General features: G+C 38.1%; 1 protein-coding gene across 1 annotated transcript in view; it reads right to left on the minus strand.

Annotated features, from left to right (window-relative positions):
* Window positions 1-20,687, minus strand: part of LOC121381939 — a 95,660-nt gene that overhangs the window by 51,693 nt on the left and 23,280 nt on the right. Inside the window, exons 13-23 of the mRNA XM_041511362.1 lie at window positions 20,064-20,641; window positions 19,444-19,582; window positions 16,900-17,390; window positions 14,943-15,084; window positions 13,269-13,846; window positions 11,654-11,801; window positions 9,954-10,411; window positions 8,515-8,662; window positions 6,190-6,761; window positions 2,330-2,480; window positions 621-1,687 (exon numbers count right to left, since the gene is read on the minus strand). Of these exons, the coding sequence (XP_041367296.1) occupies window positions 621-1,687; window positions 2,330-2,480; window positions 6,190-6,761; window positions 8,515-8,662; window positions 9,954-10,411; window positions 11,654-11,801; window positions 13,269-13,846; window positions 14,943-15,084; window positions 16,900-17,390; window positions 19,444-19,582; window positions 20,064-20,641 (4,472 nt within the window). The remainder of the gene's footprint in view (window positions 1-620; window positions 1,688-2,329; window positions 2,481-6,189; window positions 6,762-8,514; window positions 8,663-9,953; window positions 10,412-11,653; window positions 11,802-13,268; window positions 13,847-14,942; window positions 15,085-16,899; window positions 17,391-19,443; window positions 19,583-20,063; window positions 20,642-20,687) is intronic.

The following is a 20,687-nucleotide window of genomic DNA, read 5'->3' on the forward strand; positions in this document are numbered from 1 at the left end:
CAATCCTTGTTTTATCTGAAATTCATTTCCTACAAACATTTGTATTAATTTCCAACATGTACTTATCACAAATTCTCGATAATATCACATGTACTGAACAACACTAGCAGCACACATATTAATCTAGTTTCCTTTATTTAAAATTATTCACTTTGAATACCATCAGATTTTTGTGTCTATTAAAATTATAAATGCCTTGTGAACAGTTTAGGCCAACTTTGACAGTCTATAATTTACCAAATTAACTGTATCGTGAAATGAAATATATTCAAACATCTATTTCTCATTCCAGCCAGTGCACCACGACTGGTATATCAAAGACCATCGAGGTATGTGCTATTCTGTCTGTGGGATGGTACATGTAAAAGATCCCTTGCTACTAATGGAAAAAGGTGGCAGGTTACCTCTCTAAGACTAAATATCACAATTATTAAATGTTTGACATCCATTAGCTAATGATTAATAAATCGATGTGCTCTAGTGGTGTCGTTAAACAAACAAATTTAACTTTATTCAAACATTTGCATTTCTTTTGTTGTTGAGTATATTTATTACCTTCTGTATTGTACCCGTGCAATACGACAACAGCAGCCAAGAAGTTAATATTTGAATTAACTTACATTTGCATTGGCATCTGTAGTTGACTTTGTAGTCTTGACAGGTGGTCGGTCCATTATCACCATTGCTGCACCTCAAACCGTAGGAAGCATTACAGGACACATTATCTCCCGTCAAGTCATACTGCTGCCCTGTTGTTGCACTAGCGCACTTTACTTCGGATATCACACCACCTGGACAAAACAGATCCAGTTCCTGTACCGTCAGATACTCGAAATCTCCATTTCCATCAGGCCTGTCTTTGTTGACCCACCCACTCCACCGGTCTACACAGGAGGGCGGTTTCACGCTGGGCGTCTGTCCCGTCAGTAGCGTCAATGATGGCGTCACAAACGTGTTTCCTTTCGGAGTGACCGATGGTGTGATGACCGCCCCAGCCGATGGAGACGCCGTCGGCTTCTCACACTCATCACAGAAGACCCTGATTTCGTAGTTGTGACACGGATCACCGACTTGTTTTGAGCCATCACAGATGAGAGCCTTCCTGTCCAGACTGCACACCACGCCAATCTGTCCATCCTTTTCCGGTTTCAGCTTCGTATCGACCGTTCGACACTCGATGCTGGTCACAAACCTGGCGTCGCACACCGTCACATAGCTACCCATGTTCGACAGTGATTCATATTCACCCATGGCCGTGGGTCTGTTACTGCTGACCCATGGTGTCCAGTACATGCAGGGTGCTCGGGAAGGAGATGCAGTTGGGAGTCCAGTTGGGATTGCAGACGGAACAGACAGCTGTGGCGTGGGTGATGGGATCATGCATCCAAGCACGTTAAATCTCAAGGCCACGGCCTGGTGCCATTCAACAGGGCGGATTCGGATATATCTTGCTGTCACAGCAGGGAATATATTCGTCTTGGGAGTGTTCTGGTCAGCGTTGCCAGTGAATACCTTCAGCTGCGATGTTTCCGACAATATGGGTCTGAAGTGCTGACCATCATTGCTGTAATAGACCTCGAACTTCATCACCCACTGTGGGATGTCAGATCGACCCTGAGTGATGACGCCAGAAACTGGATACAGTGCTCCAAAGTCAACCTGAATCCACTGTCGATTATTTGGAAATCTGTAATTGGCATGAAGCAAACAAAGCATGTAGTGATTTTAGAAGACATAAAGGAAGATAGCTAAATCATCACAAAACCTGAGGCGAAAGACCAGTTAATTCACAAAATGTCAAAAACACAAAAATGAAGAAAGGATCTTTGTTTACAGGCAATTTATTTATATATTTAAAACAAGAATCCAAAGATTTTTAAGACCTGTTGATTCCAATTAACAATATTAAGAGTTATCCTACTACTATATTAATTCTCATGAATATCTTTCAGTCTAGCTTGGAAGTCATTTACTGGCTGCCAATTTTAGGATTGTGTGTGTGTGATATAGTGGATACAGATAACCAAATCAAGGAGTTTCAATATACTGCATATATGACTGCCAGATAGTCAGCCCTCATTAGCCATGTATGTATCCATTTCTTTGTTCTGCATTTCACATGTAATGGTAACAACTAGTTAAAAGAGTTTTTATCACCTATTACTGTTACAAAATTATCTTGGCATCATCAGAATGGACTGGTTCATGCATGGGGCTATTTTGGTTTACAACATAATTTCTTACATAGGTAATAACTGTGATATTAAACCTCCTGCCATTTGGTATCACGTGTATGCCCCTCATGCTTTATTAACATTGATTTACTCACTGTGGAACCCAGGCTCCTGCATAATGGCCATCTTTACTTGTGTAGAGTCGAGCCCGTTCAGCGCTGTGGAATATGTCCATCATCGATGAAGCTGTCAGCTGACGTCCTCCAACTATCCTCGGATTCTCCACCCCCATTGACACGTCGCAGCCTGTTCAATGAAAAAGACAAATAGAGGTTAAAGTCTGCTTTGTTTAACGACACCACTATAGCACATTGTTTTTATTAATTATTGGCTATTGGATGTCAAACATTGAATAATTTTTTACATATAATCTTAAAGAAGAAACCCGCTACACTTTTCCATTAGCAGCAAGGGATCTTTTATATGCACCATCCCACAGACAGGATTGCACATACCACGACCTTTGATATACCAGTCATGGAATGAGAAATAGCCTAATGGGCCAACTGACAGGTATCGATCCCAGACCAATCGCGCATCAAGCAAGTGTTTACCACTGGGCTAAGTCCCACCCCAAGAGAAATACAGATGCACAGTATTACCCGTATATCAATATAGTATTACACCCTACCCATATACCAATATAGTATTACACCCTACCCGTATACCAATATAGTATTACACCCTACCCGTATACCAATATAGTATTACACCCTACCCGTATACCAATATAGTATTACACCCTACCCGTATACCAGAATAGTATTACACCCTACCCGTATACCAATATAGTATGATTACACCCTACCCGTATACCAATATAGTATGATTACACCCTACCCATATACCAATATAGTATTACACCCTACCCGTATACCAATATAGTATTACACCCTACCCGTATACCAATATAGTATTACACCCTACCCGTATACCAATATAGTATGATTACACCCTACCTGTATACCAGTATAGTATGATTACACCCTACCCGTATACCAGTATAGTATGATTACACCCTACCCGTATACCAATATAGTATTACACCCTACCCGTATACCAATATAGTATGATTACACCCTACTCGTATACCAGTATAGTATTACACCCTACCCGTATACCAGTGTAGCATGATTACACCCTACCCGTATACCAGTGTAGCATGATTACACCCTACCCGTATACCAGTGTAGCATGATTACACCCTACCCGTATACCAGTGTAGCATGATTACACCCTACCCGTATACCAATGTAGCATGATAACACCCTACCCGTATACCAATGTAGCATGATTACACCCTACCCGTATACCAATGTAGCATGATTACACCCTACCCGTATACCAGTGTAGCATGATAACACCCTACCCGTATACCAATGTAGCATGATAACACCCTACCCGTATACCAGTGTAGCATGATTACACCCTACCCTTTTACCAGTGTAGCATGATTACACCCTACCTGTATACCAATGTAGCATGATTACACCCTACCCGTATACCAATGTAGCATGATTACACCCTACCCGTATACCAATATAGTATGATTACACCCTACCTGTATACCAGTATAGTATGATTACACCCTACCCGTATACCAGTATAGTATGATTACACCCTACCCGTATACCAGTATAGCATGATTACACCCTACCCGTATACCAATGTAGCATGATTACACCCTACCCGTATACCAATGTAGCATGATTACACCCTACCCGTATACCAGTGTAGCATGATTACACCCTACCCGTATACCAGTGTAGCATGATTACACCCTACCCGTATACCAATGTAGCATGATTACACCCTACCCGTATACCAGTGTAGCATGATTACACCCTACCCGTATACCAGTGTAGCATGATTACACCCTACCCGTATACCAGTGTAGCATGATTACACCCTACCCGTATACCAGTGTAGCATGATTACACCCTACCCGTATACCAGTGTAGCATGATTACACCCTACCCGTATACCAGTGTAGCATGATTACACCCTACCCGTATACCAGTGTAGCATGATTACACCCTACCCGTATACCAGTATAGCATGATTACACCCTACCCGTATACCAGTGTAGTATGATTACACCCTACCCGTATACCAGTGTAGTATGATTACACCCTACCCGTATACCAATGTAGTATGATTACACCCTACCCGTATACCAATATAGTATGATTACACCCTACCCGTATACCAATATAGTATGATTCAAAGGGTAAATGATACGTATTACAATACATCCTACCCGTATACCAATATAGTATGATTCAAAGGGTAAATGATACGTATTACAATACACCCTACCAGTATCAATATACTCCGTAGTTTCTGTATTTCAGTTGAAAATACTGATCTCATAGATTCGATGTATTCAAAGATGTGATAAGAGGAAGGGCCTCACATTATTAAATAACGTTTGGTACACCAAAGGTGATTAATGTATTTTATGTTTCAAATAATAAACTTTAATTGGCCACATATATTTTCTGTATTTTGCTAAATGCCTGCCTCAAAATCAGTGGATGGTGCTGTAAAGAATATATTATCATATGTATCGTAATGCAGGAAACACATATTGCAATTAATTAGCTCAGCAGTCACTCATAACAGGGAAAAAACATTCTGTGAAAAATATTCTGCATTGGTGTAACATGCACTACTATTGGATGGTTTGACACTTACAAGTCAGACCGTGTCGGTATTAAATATGACATAGTCATGGCAAAAACACAAAATGATGTCACGTAGTTTAAAAGAGTTTGCGTTTACAGCTTTCTGTTTTCAGTATTAAACTTGTAATAAAATTTTAGTTTAATGCAATTCATTATAGATTTATTTTTAGCAGAATATATAGAACTTTGGTTTTTAAAAATTACCAATGAACACGATTAAAATACTAAGTTATAGCAATACTCAAAACAGTGTGTAAAATGGTTTACGCCATTTCAATATACAAGTACGTGTTTGTAAATTGAAAAATAGCTGAGGTAATAAATAAAATAACCAACTCGGTACCAGTTATTATCAAATTTATGTCTCTTATAAAATAATTTTCATTTGTCACACGCTAAAGTTTGTGAAAATTATTTCACTTGGGACATAAATTTGATAATAACTGGTACCTTGTTTGTTATCCTCTATATATTGTGATATATCATAAAACAAAATTCTCATAATACCCTTGTCCAGAGTCAAGGAATGTTCATTTACCAACACCCCAATTGCAATTCAAACTGTAGTCTGTGGCAAAAGGGAACTGACAGATTGGTATGTTACTAAACTCTAAACATTGTTAAAACCCATATAGAAATAAATTATTATGTTTTAATCCCATATCAATTCTCATAACATTTGTTACAAAAAATATGTTTTAACAAAAGGGAACCGATGAATTGGCATGTAACCAAATACTAAACAATGCTAAAACTAATATAAAAAACATATTATTAATTTTTTTTATGAGAGTTCGTATGGGTTTAATACTTAACAAGCATTCCAGGAGTTCTACTAAAGAAACGTGTGTCCCCAACAGGGCCCAAATAAGTTTGTAGTTCAAGGGTCATAACTCTTGTCAAAAATGGGTAAATCACCATGAAAGTCAAATCTGATCTGTAACGGCACATGGTAAAGCTATACCCAAAATTTCAGACAGACAGACGAAGATGAAACCTCTAGTACCCTTTAGTTGGACCGGTAGGAGACTAATAATATATGTTTATATTAAGTTTTAGCATTGTGTAACTAAACTGGCATAAATCATTACAATGGAATGGCCCTAGTATAAAATTGTAAAAGTCAGTTAATCAGTTCCTGTTTGACACAAACAGAATTTGACTATATGGATATTAAGGATCTAACATTATAATGGTATTCATATGGTGTCTATGGCTTCTACAAACAACTCAACTGTTAGAATTAAGCATAGGAACCGTCTAGTTACCTTGGAATCCACCATACGTTGTTTGCATTGGTGGCACAGCTGTTGGTTTTCCAGTAGGACCAGAGGGTGGCACAGCTGTTGGTTTTCCAGTAGGACCAGAGGGTGGCACAGCTGTTGGCTTTCCAGTAGGACCAGAGGGTGGCACAGCTGTTGGCTTTCCAGTAGGACCAGAGGGTGGCACAGCTGTTGGCGTTCCAGTAGGACCAGAGGGTGGCACAGCTGTTGGTTGAGGTATTGGTTTAGGGTTGTCTGGGCGGCATCCAAGGACATTAAAGCGCAGAGCTATTCCTGCAGGAGCCCAGGAAACTGGGAGAATTCGTACAAATCTTGCTACAATCTCCCGATTGAACAACTCTCTGTGTGGCGAGTTCTGGTCAGCGTTGGCAACAAACTGCTTTGGAAGAGTCTGGCCAGGCAGGCCTGTGTAGGGAGTGAAGGTCTTCCCGTCAAGGCTGGTGAACACTGTGTACTGGGTAACCCACCGGGGACCAACAGGACTGCCCTGGGTGATCACACCAGATATTAGTTTGGGTTTCAGCAGGTCAACCTGTATCCACTGCTTGTTCAGTGAGCTGGAAGGAAACATGAACATATCCTTCAAACTATTCTCTATAGGAGACACGTTCAGCTTTAGGTCATGTATATTAATAATATACATGTCCAGTAAAACCCCTTCAAACTATATTCTATAGGAGACACGTACAGCTTTAGGTCATGTATATTAATAATATACATGTCTAGTAAAACCCTTCAAACTATATTCTATAGGAGACACGTACAGCTTTAGGTCATGTATATTAATAATATACATGTCCAGTAAAACCCTTCAAACTATATTCTATAGGAGACACGTACAGCTTTAGGTCATGTATATTAATAATATACATGTCCAGTAAAACCCTTCAAACTATATTCTATAGGAGACACGTACAGCTTTAGGTCATGTATATTAATAATATACATGTCCAGTAAAACCCTTCAAACTATATTCTATAGGAGACATGTACAGCTTTAGGTCATGTATATTAATAATATACATGTCCAGTAAAACCCTTCAAACTATATTCTATAGGAGACACGTACAGCTTTAGGTCATGTATATTAATAATATACATGTCCAGTAAAACCCCTTCAAACTATATTCTATAGGAGACAAGCACAGCTTTAGGTCATGTATATTAATAATATACATGTCCAGTAAAACCCCTTCAAACTATATTCTATAGGAGACAAGCACAGCTTTAGGTCATGTATATTAATAATATACATGTGCAGTAAAAACCCTTTAAACTGGACACCCATGGTAGGCCTTGGAAAATTGTGAAGAATTTTTTTTTTTCCATCTGCACAACATTTGCACAAGTCAGGTTTTGCATAACCCATTTTTCATTTGTGCATTGAATTTAGGACATCATTTACATAGTCATAATTATGGCTTGTACAAATATGAAATGGGTTTCCTGAATTTGTTTTGTGTAACCCATAAATGGGTTATGCCAATATTCAATTATCAGCAAGCAAAATGTCTGGTTTTAAGGGGTATTCGGTTTACAGAGATATAGAGCTGATTTATGTACTGCAATTGTGTTTCACAAAAAGTAAGCGAACAACTAATTGCAAGGAAGGTAGAAACTGATGCATGCATGTTCACAACAATTTGAATATTTCTCTCTTATTCGCCTTAGGCAAAATATTAACAGAAATAATGAATGATACAAATGCAATAAAAAATGTATTATGAGTCAGTGTGAGTTAATGTGAGCCACTGTATCTTGTGGCTATTAAAGCAGGTTAAAAAACAAATTAAATTAAATAGTAGCTACTATCTGCATTGAGAAGAAATGCATAATGAAGAAAATGCTATGGGTAGGTTTTTACATGGGCTGTTATGGACAATTGGCTCTCAGGGGACAATATTTCAACATTTCTTAGGTGACCGGAAGTCAGTTCACGTGAGTTTTACTTAGGTAACATGAATATAGTTCTTGTAACCGATGAGTTAGGCCTACCTAATCCTAAAACACTTGAACTATGGTTCTGTGCTACATTGGTGGTTCTGTGCTACATTGGTGGTTCTGTGCTACATTGGTGGTTCTGTGCTACATTGGTGGTTCAAATGTATTTTAAAAAATACAGATTTTCACTTTCATTACTGATATATGGTACTTTTAATGTTAGAATGTAATTGTTCACCACATAACCAATTGGCAGTTCTCGTGATTTTAAAGTTGCATAACCGACATCTGAACAGAACAACGGTTCTCGTGAAATATTGTGCCCTGGGCTCTTGTATACAATTAGCCATTAGATCGGTCTCGACTGTACCTTGGAATCCATGCACCACCAAGTTGACTGGTGGGTGTATTGTACAGTCGTCCTTGTGAGGGTGGGTTTCCGTCTTTAAATGAAGAGGCTGTCAGCTGTGAATTGTGTACAACATACATGTTCTCCACACCCATTGGAATCAGGCAAACTGAAAACACAAACAAAATGCCTTAACACTGACCTATATTTACTGATCCAATTATTATTACACCTGAAAAACTAAAATCTTCAAGGTATACATATTGTTTCTAATATTTTGTAGCTGTACAATTGCTGGGAGGGGGGTGGTGGTGGTTCACTGTCCATTCAAGCTAATGACTGGTGGAAAATTAACTTCCAGGCTTGTATGAAGGAAAAAACCCTATTTTATTTAATGACACACTCAACACACTTTTATTTATTTGCTCTCGCATGGGGAATAAAATAATTCCTAAACCAGGGCTTACAATGGAAAAAAAATTGTTTTAACCAAATTTTCAGATATTTAGTGTTTCCTTAAAAATTATTAAAATGTGGTTAATTTAAAGAGAATTTTATTAGCCAAAAAGTAAATGTTCTAGCCACTTTGTAAAAAAATTAGCAATTGGGTCATTTGGCAATGCACAGGGTGAGTCTTGCTAAACTAGTTCCATAAATTTCATATGTTACTCCCGCTTTGTAATAATTTATATTTATTCCCTGATTATAGCACAACCAGCTGTAGGCCAGTACACTTAAAAGTAATATATATTATATAAAAATTGTTTGTTGTTTTTTGTGAATTTATTAAAGTATAACAGTCACAAATTGTATAAAATCGCGTAACATACCTACACGATTTTATACTAAAGTTGTGACTGTCACACATCAATAAACTCACCATAAATAGCAAACAATTTTTATAATTACAAACAACATTTCTTGAGTTAAAGATACATAAAAGATCGGTTTCCAATGTCCTTCCCACAACCTTACATAATGATGTCCCATTTGACGTTATGACGTCATGTTCTGAGGTTTATCGAAGGATGGCATTAAGTTTTTAAGTGACATCATCCAATCAGAATACATTGTTTTGTTTAACAACACCACTAGAGCACACTGATTAATTAATCATCGGCTGTTGGATGTGAAACATTTGGTAATTCTGACTTGTACTCAAAAGAGGAAACCCGCTACATTTTTACTAATGCAGAAAGGGATCTTTTATATGCACTTTCCCACAAGAAAAACCCCAATCAGTTGTACAGATCCACTGAGGTGGTTCGATCCTGCAACGTAAAAATCTTAGGCAAGCACTCAAACGACTGAGCTAAATCCCACCCCCCAATCAGAATAGAGTACATAATCTAAATATATAAATATATATATATATATATATATATATATATATACACAGTATATTACTCCTGCTTTGCAACAATTTACAGCACAACCAGCTTTGAAAGGTGTAGACTTACCAGAAGGTGTCGTAAACACTGGCGCGGCCGATGGTGTGGCCTGCGTCCCAGTCGGAGGCGACAGCGTGGGGGTCGCGCCTGATGCTAATGTCGGTGACAAGGTGGACTTCACCGGTATATTCTTATCAATGGGAGACGGATTACAGCCAAGAACGTTAAACCTGAAAGCACCAACTCCCTGGGCCTTGACCGGAACCACTCGAATGTACTGAGCTATCACGTTCCGGTTGAACAGTCGCGTTACGTCCGTCACAGAGTCGGTATTTCCGTTGAAGATCTTGCCGTTTCCAGCACCAGGTGTGTCGGTGTACGGTATAAAGTTTCTGCCATCTGTGCTGTAGGAAACTGTGTACTGCGTGATCCATGTGTTCTCCGACCCACCACCTTGAGTGACAATACCTGATATTCGTTTAGGTTCAAGGAAGTTCACCATTATCCATGGCTGTGTGTCATTGGGGCTGCAATAATATAATAAAAAGTTAAAAGTTTTTTGTTTAATGACACCACTAGAGTATATTGATTTATTAATGGCCACCAAAGAGTTAAAGTTTTTTTTGTTCAACGGCACCACTAGAGCACATTAATTTATTAATGGCCACCAGAGTTAGTTTGTTTTGTTTAACAACACCACTAGAGCACACTGATTTATTAATGGGCATTAAAGAGTTAAAGTTTGTTCTGTTTAATGACACCACTAGAGCAAATTGATTTATTAATGGCCACCAGAGTTAGTTTGTTTTGTGTAACGACACCACTAGAGCACATTGATTTATTATTCCTCGGCTATTGGATGTCAAACATTTGGTAATTTCAACATATAGTCTTAGAGAGGAAACCCACTACATTTGTTCCAATAGTAGCAAGGGATCATTATATGCACTATCCCACAGACAGGATAGCACATACCACGCCCTTTGATATACCAGTCATGGTGCACTGGGTGGCCTGCAACAATAAAACATGTTGTACATTTAAGATAAGAAGGAAATGTTTTATTTAACGACATACTCTACACATTTTATTGACGGTTATATGGCGTCGGAACATTTATGGTAAATGCTCAATCCAATTACAATATGAGATTGAGAATACAATTTGTGACGAGAATCATCTCCTCTTCAAAATATCACTTACTGCAATTTCCTTCAGTTTTAACAACATCATTTATGTACAGTGTGTTAAAAAGATGTAACTGTCATGTGAGTTACAATTATAGAATAGCCAAAAATAAAGACAAATCTGGCAATACTATTTTAAACCATGAAAGAACCCCTCAAAGTAAAACCCCTCAAAAATGGACCCTCTGTAAACCGGAATTCCCTTAAAAATGAAAATGTTTCACTGTCCCTTTTTAAATATAAGCACAGAAGATAACCTCTCTAACCCCTTAAAAGCAGACTTTTTACTTGGTCCCGTCGATATCTCATTTAGTGGTTTCACTGTATACAGATTGTTTTAACGATTACATTTTGTACTGCTGCAGGATAAAATATGCACATAAACAAATTATTCTACAAACGGTATGCAATTAAGTGGAATTCCACTGTACAGTAGAATCTTGTTGGGTCGGACTCGGAAGGGTCGAATACACTGCAACGCTCGAACCAAAAACATCCCAAGTCCCGAGTTACACTTACACGTTACTGACCGAATGGTTAGGTCAAACGAGGTTCAAGCCAACGGGATTCAAATGTACTTACGAATGAACCCACGCTCCACTGAACAGAGGTGAGCCCTGCAGCAGTCGTCCATTTTCTGGTCCGTGGTCCTTGTCCAGGTTTGATGATGATGTAAGCTGGTTGTCCTTAACGATCCTGTAGTTCTCCAGCCCCATCGGACTCAGACATTCTGCACAGAAAAGAAGCATTCTGAGAGGACTGCTAAAGCAATACAAGCATGCATGTCCCCTACTGGCCCCGACACATTTTCACATCTCCTAAGTTCAAGGGCCATAACTCTACGAAAAATGAGTAGTTCAAGGGCCATAACTCTGTGAAAAATAAGTAAATCAAGATCAGGCCTTTCCCCAGGATTTTTCTTAAGGCGCTTACATTTTCGGCATCAGTTTAATTAACACAAATCAAGCCAAACTAAGTGGGGTTTGGGTAGTGGTTTGCAAACATTCTAGTGTTTGCCTCTGAACTAGCAAATCATGTTTTTATTTTTTTTTAAAGAAGAAAAAAAAAGATTTATTTTATATTTCTTTAACTATTGTTATTTAACATATATATTTTAGTTTATTTTATTATTATAATTATTATTGTATGTTTATTCATTTATGTCGTCATTCTGTTAGTACCATGTTTAAATGAAAATATTAGGCAGTGTTCTTGTTGGTGAAAATTAAAGGTGGGCCATCCCCCTTGTCCTTCCAAGTAAATGAGAAAAGAAAAGAAATCCACCACAAACATTTGAAAGCTTGGTTAGGTATATCGTTGTGTGTTAGTTGACTCTATGGATAGCCTACCTCTCATTTAGCCCCTCAGTATCTGGTACAAAAAATATTGGTAATGTCTTGCAAACATTCACAGACATTAATTTTGGTGAACCAATCAGTTTTATTTTAATATTATATTTTAATAAAGATTTTAAGATATTTCAAACATCTGAATAAAGAATGTTTAATGTGATCCCCTAATGTGGGATAAAAACACTCTTCTCATCTTTTTATTTCTTCTTTTTTTTCAAATGAATCGAACACTTTGATATCGCCTGCTGGTAAAATTAGTTTTGTTTTTATAAAGCCAGTGAAAGTATTATTTGGCATCCAAAATAGATAATTGTAATACTAAACATTACAACGTCTGTTATTTTTATAAGCGATGATATCTTTAACAAAATAAAACAGTTTGTTTTGTTTTATTAGGAATTACTGACAGTAAATACGACATATGACAGTTAATAATAATAATAATCAGTTACAACAAATTAAATTTACAACTGATGACAAAATATGAGACGACAGTGATGGGCACAAAGACAGAATGACCGTTCTGATCATGTTACATATTTAACACCAAATAAGTGCTTTCCCAGCCAGAAATTCCTGATATGAAATAAATAAAGTAAATGTTTTTATTGCTCGACAGAGAACGACAGCTTTTGGATTGGTTGACAACAGTCTGTGTCTGGGTCATCTGTGTCGGAAAGAATATATGGACCTTACAAATAAAGATATATACAGTCAAACTTTGTTATCTAGACCTCTGTTATCACATTAACCCAGGAAATCTCAAGGTCGGCGAATTGTCCCATGACATCATTTTCTTCAAATATATCTTAAATATGTGTTTTTAGCTTAGCAAATTCACTCACTTGGTTCAAACGTTGGTCCACTTGATGGTGCTGCAGTCGGTTGGCCGGTCGGACTGCCGTACGGTGTCACTGAAGGAACGGCCCCACTCTGGCTTGGTGGATGAACAGAAGGATTCGCTCCACTGACTCCAGTTGGCTGTTCAGAAGGCGTCGCTCCACTGACTCCAGTCGGCTGTTCAGAAGGAGTGCGTTCAGTGCGACCCGTGGGATGAGCGGTCGGACTTGCTGTGGGTTGAGCGGATGGTATGACGGTGGGAGATACACTATAGCAGCCAAGAATGTTGACGCGCATGGCGATTCCTGTTGGAGCCCACTGGACAGGGAATATTTTGATGTAGCGAGCATGGACGGGATGGCTGAACAGGTTCTTCATGACGTTCCATCGGTCAGAGTTGCCGTCGAAGAGTTTTGTCTGGCCGTGTTCCTGGTACGGTGTGAAGTGGAATCCGTCCGTACTGTAGGATATCTTGAACTTGGAGACCCACTGTTCCACATTCGGACTTCCCTGCGTCAAAATCCCATTAATTTCTCTAGGCTTCAGGAAATCTATCATGATCCACTGATTGCCATCCATATGCCTGGAACCAGAAGAATGATCGTAAATGGTTTGCAAAACTAGTAAGACAAGATTCATCATTATGCTGTAATGTTACATAACCTTTACACATCATCAGTGTGGTAATGGGTTATACAATATGGAAGGAAGGAAATGGTTTATTATATTTACGGTTATATGGCGTCAGACATATGGTTAAGGACCACACCGATATTAAGAGAGGAAACCCACTGTCACCACTTCATGAGCTACTCTTTTCGATTAACAGCAAAGGATCTTTTATATGCATCATCCCATAGACAGGGTTGTACATACCACGGCCTTTGATATGCCAGTCGTGGTGCACTGGCTGGAACGAGAAATAGCCCAATGGGCGCACTAACAGGGATTGATTCCAAACCGACCGTACATCGAGAGAGCGTTTTACCACTGGGCTATGTCCCGCCCCCATACAATATGGATGTACACAGTACTCATGTATTAAAAATCACACTGATCCTAGATCCATGCAGCGATACATACGTTTTCTGTTCCACTAAAAATCACACTCATCCTAGATCCATCGATACATACACTTTCTGTTCCACTAAAAATCACACTCATCCTAGATCCATCGATATATACACTTTCTGTTCCACTAAAAATCACACTGATCCTAGATCCATCGATACATACACTTTCTGTTCCACTAAAAATGCATCTGAAACTACTACAAATCCCAGCACAAACAAAAAGACATTGAATTTGCCAAAATTGATAATTAAAGCAATAACTTGTAAATAGGTTAAATTAACAGTTAAAAACCCAACATGTAACAGAATAAAAGATTTTATACTGCCTAATATCCAGTCAGTGATTTAACATTTAATTGCACAAGTGAAAGTTAATAATTGGCTAGTGGATGTCAAACATTTGGTTCTTTGTGACATGTAGTCAGAGGAAACCTGCTACATTTGTCTATTAGCTGCAAGGGATCTTTTATATGCATTTTCCCAGCTCAAGCATACCACAGCTTTTGCAATGCCAGTAATGGAATCAACTAAGAATCAACTTGCAATGAGTAAACAACTGAACTGTTGAACCATTAATATTGTTTATTGTTTATTTCCACAACTTACTGAGGGGACCAGGCACCGAACTGATTGAAAAGTCGTCCCATCGAGGCAACTGTTGCAAAATTACTGTATCCTGACGCTGTAATCTGTTTGTCCTTTATCACCAGAGCATTGTCCACTCCCATTGGCTTGCCACACACAATGCCTACAACCAAACACAAATCATCACATGAATGATTGGATGGGTTATGGGTGGGTGGGTTATTTGGTTGGATGGTTGGATGGATGGATGGATGGATGGATGGATGGATGGGTTTGATGGATGATTGGGTGAATGGGTGGGTTGGTGGGTATTTTGAATTTGGATGGATAGATAGATGGATGGATGGATGGATGGATGGATGGATGGATGGATGGATGGATGGATGGTCAAACAAACAAATGACTGTTTAATGATAACCTAACACACAAATCACCAGCAGCTGCCTATTTTAAAGTACGTGCATAATAAAGTAAAATAATGTTTTCATTTTAGACAAATATTAAAATGAATTTGTAAGACAGCTGGATTCTTAGAAATAAATTTGTTTATCTGAGCTGGTTTATTTGGTAGAGTGGGAAGCAATCTATCATCGCTGAACTAAGAAAACCTAGTATCTATACAGATTATTATACAAGCTTGTGTGTCGTACTGATTTTATGAAACGAGTCTCAGGATTATTGTATTACACGCGACTGTAGTAATTTCTTTATGTTCCACATTATCCAAAATATTATTTTCATAAATAACAAGCTAGGATCGTGTCAAAACATTTCAAATGTAACTAAAAAGAGACGATGAAACGAAATAATTTTCATAAGCGTTTACACTGAGGAAGCTGCAGTAAGTTATGATATCGCTTCATAAAATTACCTCATTCGTTGTGCATGTGAAATCATTATGACACACATGGGTCATACTGGTTATATTTCCCTGAATATCTTGAACTATGTGGATAATAAACAGTGTTTATGTTATTCAGAACACGAAAAAAAGTTAAAGTTAAAGTTCTTACAAGCAATTTGTTACATTTAATCAGCTTGTAACAAAATAGTTTTTTCGTCTCCTGAAATAATTTTAAAATGCAAATATGATTTTTTCTTAGTGCAGTGATGTTATGCTTTTAAAGTTTTAATTAGGAAGCAAATGTTATTAATTAATTATTTCACTTATAAGGAAGGAAGGAAATGTTTTATTTAATGACGCACTCAGCACATTGCATATTTCACTTATAATGTAACCTTTTTCAACCACAAATCAGTAGACAAACATGGATAATAGCTCATGATCTGACTGTGTGTTACCACTCTTGAAAATGAGGTATCCTGAATGGATTTGGAATCGTGTCGAAAACAAGCATTTTGAGAGTATTGCTAAAGCAATGTATGTCCTCCACTGATCCCTACAGATTTTAGTATTTAGTTCAAGAGCCATACATTGTAACTCTGTGAACAAAAAAGGTAAATCGCCATGAAAGTCAAACTTGATCTGTAACAGGACACAATAAAGCTACACACAAAATTTTAAAATCTCAAGGCATTGTGAAAAAACATCTGGAAAACTATATTTGGGACAGACGGGTGGACAGACAGAAGGACAGAGATGAAACCTAATAAAATGGAAAACAAAAGCTGCTTGTGAAGCCAATTTAGAAAATTTATTTCTAATTTTCATTATTATTCATACTTACCTAGTACTAGCACAACAATGCTATACGACCCTGAATCATAACCTACATTGCAGAATTATCTCCCCTCACCAGATGTATGACATACACCCGCACATGGGCAGACCCTATATTCTCGGAGATAATTCTGCAGTGTAGGTTATGACTCAAGGTCGTATAGCATTGTTGTTGTGCTAGTACTAGGTAGGTTGAACAAGACTATATCAGGAAGCATATTGTGCACTTGAGCAACATTTGTTTCCTGCTTCCTGTTAATGCCAAGCTTAGTTTCTTATCTTACTGCTATACAGTACCTGGAGTCTGTGCAGGAGGCGAGGCAGTAGGGTACGCTGTCTGTCCTGTAGGTGGTATCACAGATGGAGTTTTACTTCCGACAGTGTGTGGTGCCAGTGTTGGTCCTTCACTGATGACGGGAGACACTGACGGACTGACGGTCGGATTGGTGGGCGGTCTTGCCGTGGGCTGCCAGCCGTAGCAGCCGAGAATATTGAACCTCAAACCAATACCAGCCGTGGCCCATTCCACGGGTACAATCCTGATGTACCGTGCGGTAATTTCATGGGCGAAGACATTCTTCCTTCCTCCGTTTCTGTCCAAGTTACCAGCGAACATTTTCGGCTTTCCGTTTTCTTCATATGTAGTAAAGTGTTTTCCATCTGTGCTGTAGCTGACCATAAATTTGGTCACCCATTTGTCTTCAAGAGGACTGCCCTGTGTAAGGATTCCATCGAACAGCTTCGATGTGACAAAATCAACCATGATCCACTGGTTTCCATCCATAACTCTGAAAAAAAAACCCAGAACATGTAGGAGTTTTTTTTAAGTTACTAAATTAGCTTACATATCTACCAGTATGTTTATTGTTTCTCTTGAAGTTGTTAGTGGTTTATTAACATAATGCTGCTGCAGTTGTGTTTTGGGGGTCTTTTATGTGTTTTCTGGGGGGGTTTGGGGTTGTTTTTTTAAACTTTATTATCCCCAGATCAAGGACAATGTCAGGCTTGGGGAGCCCTGAATCACTTCCTTACAATACAGTAATAATATTTTTAATGAAACAAATAGAGAACACAGAAATTTAGCATTGGTAACATAATGCTGATTTTATAAATTGTTAAAAGTTATTTCACAAAACACTGACTATAACTGTGTATGGTAACTACCAATGAACATTTCTTAAATTTTTTACCAAGGAATGTTTAAGTCATTATTTGTTAATACATAGAAAATAGCCCTGTGTCAGACTGTAGCTAGAGTATTCCAAAGAGTAACATCAGATATACAGGGCTCGACCTTAGCGTTAGCCCTGGGTGTTTTGGCTACCGATTTCTCACTCAGGCTACCAGATGTCTAAATCCGGTAGTTCGCTGGGCTACTCATTGTTTTTTTGCACATCTAATTACTCCGCAATCAACAAAATGCTTAAACAACTAAAAAAAAACCCCACCTAAATCAACCTGTTAATAATATAAAATATATGTTTTTGCTTTTTCTCTTTATTTTAATTTATTAAAATTAAGAGACTACCAATTTTTATGGAGGGCTATCAGATTTTATAAACAGGCAACCTGGTGGGCTATCACGGAAAAACATTTAGGTCAAGGCCCGATAGATCTTGTATGATGCAGTGGCGGATCCAGAAAATCCATTTGGGGGGAAGTGGGGGGCACCAATGACATGAGGCAGAATGCCAAGGGAACTTTGGGGGAGGTTTGGAGAAGGATTGTAAAAAAAGAAAGAAAATTAATATATAATAAAATTATAACTGTAGCAAAATTTAGGGGGCCCTACTCTAGATCTGCCTCTGTGATGTCATACTGTGAGTTCGATGCGTGCAAAACCGGAAATATATACCGTATATTGCCGTGTATTAGCCGACTCCTTGTATAAGCCGACCTCTTGGTTTGACCCTAAATATCAAGTACAAAATCATCGGCCTCGTGTATAAGCCGAAGTCATCTTTTGTCCAGTTGTACATTGTATTGGTTTCAATAATACTGTCAACAAATAGACTTGTGCTTTTCTTTTTCATTATATTTTTTCACCTTTAATTATAACACACACGGTAATCGTCATCGCAATGTTAACGTCTTCCATGCCGTGCAAAAATAATTTAGCACCAATAAATCATAACAGGAAAATAAACAATTCAAGCTGTAACAACATATCATTGCACATAAGTAATTAAATTATTCACTGGACAGCAAATAATAAACTCATTAAGGCATGTTTAATCCCTGTTTTCCCCTGCACACAGAAAAACGATTCTGTGGTCCATGGCTGTTGTTTACACAAAATTGTGTAATCCAATCAAATAAGAGCTTACAAAATGATATAGACAGAGGTGTCAAACAAAGATGGCGGAACACGTTTTTACCATTAAAATGACAATAAAACAAGTAATTTTTATTATTATTCATCAAACTATTAATGCATTCAAGAACAAAAAACTACATAATATTGCATGATGGGGTGTATTATTTATATTGTGCATAAATTATTGTTACATAAGCTGTGAAAGGCTGTAAGGGTCTGATCAAAATTTGTAAGTCGTGGTCGTGAGTGTTTCCGATCGGAATTTTATGAACCAATTTGTTGCCTCCGTGTATAAGCCGACTCTCTTCTTTTGGAAAGTATTTCTAGACTTCAAAAGTCGGCTAATACACGGCAATATACGGTAATGATTTTCCAACTATTCTGTTGCATTGCAGGATGCTCAGGTTGAATGGCGAATGTTGCGAGACAGAGCTTCATGGTATTAGCCGTTCTAACCGCTGCAAGATAAAGCCAAAGTGTTAGACAATAACCAGTTATTCTCTATATATGTGTGTATGACTTACTTGGGTGACCAGGCGCCCAGGTGGTTGAAGATTCGTCCCATTGATGGAGCATAAACGGCACCACTGAAGCCAGATGCGGTGATTTGTGAATCAGTTACTAGCAGTGAATTCTCAACTCCCATTGGCACTCCACATATCACTGTAATAAAAAGACAAAACAGATTTTAAAATTTTTGTAACAACACATAAAAAAAATTGAAAAAAGTGTAAAGATATGAAAAAGATAAAACAGATTTTTATAATTATTTTAACAATACAAATTTAATACCTCGCATATAACTTTTTGTGAAAGATGCATATTCATCCAATTTTATTAGGACATATAATATGTATTTTGTGTTGAGTTCATGCTAAACAAATAGAGAGCTATATTCCTTGAATATATTTTAAAGAAAACATTTATGGATAACAACAATAATTGTTACCTAAGTATCCAAGGATCACAAAGAACAACATGAATATAGTTTGAATATTGCAGTGATGACATCAGATTCTAAAGAACCATTTTCTGTGTGCTTCTAGCGTTCAATATAAATCAGAGTATTTGAAACACAAGTGACTGAACAGTGACAATTTATTTAAATATATTACAAGTATGGTAGAATGAGATGAAAATAGACCTGGTTTTTCAGTAACTCCACCAGTTGGTTTTAATGATGGAACACCACCTGTAGCTCCTGTTGGTTTCGCGGATGGAACACCTGTTCCGGTTCCTGTTGGTTTCATGGATGGAACACCTGTTCCGGTTCCTGTTGGTTTCACGGATGGAACACCTGTACCGGATCCTGTTGGTTTCATGGATGGAACACCAGTACCCGCTCCTGTTGGTTTCATGGTGGGCTTTGCAGTAGGAGGGACACTTGGTTGAACTGTGGGTGTTGAACTGTAGCATCCAAGCATATCAAACCTCAGTGCAATGCCAGATGGCGTCCATTCCACTGGAATGATCTTCACGTATCTGGCTGTAATCTGATGGCCGAAGACATTCTTCACAATACTGTTCTTGTCAGAGTTGCCACCAAACACCTTTGTAACTCCAGACTCAACATAAGGTTTGAATTGAATGCCATCCGTGCTGTATTCGATGCTGAATTTTGTAACCCATTTATCGACAAGTGGGTGGCCTTGAGACAAGATTCCATCCATTTGGTGTGGTCTTGTGAGGTCGGCTATGATCCACTGACTGGCGTCGGTGATCCTTCAACATAAATAAAGACAACTCATGAAAGATAACATACCACCCA

The sequence above is a fragment of the Gigantopelta aegis genome, chromosome 9 (genome assembly GCF_016097555.1).
Source record: "Gigantopelta aegis isolate Gae_Host chromosome 9, Gae_host_genome, whole genome shotgun sequence".
NCBI lineage: Eukaryota > Metazoa > Mollusca > Gastropoda > Neomphalida > Peltospiridae > Gigantopelta > Gigantopelta aegis.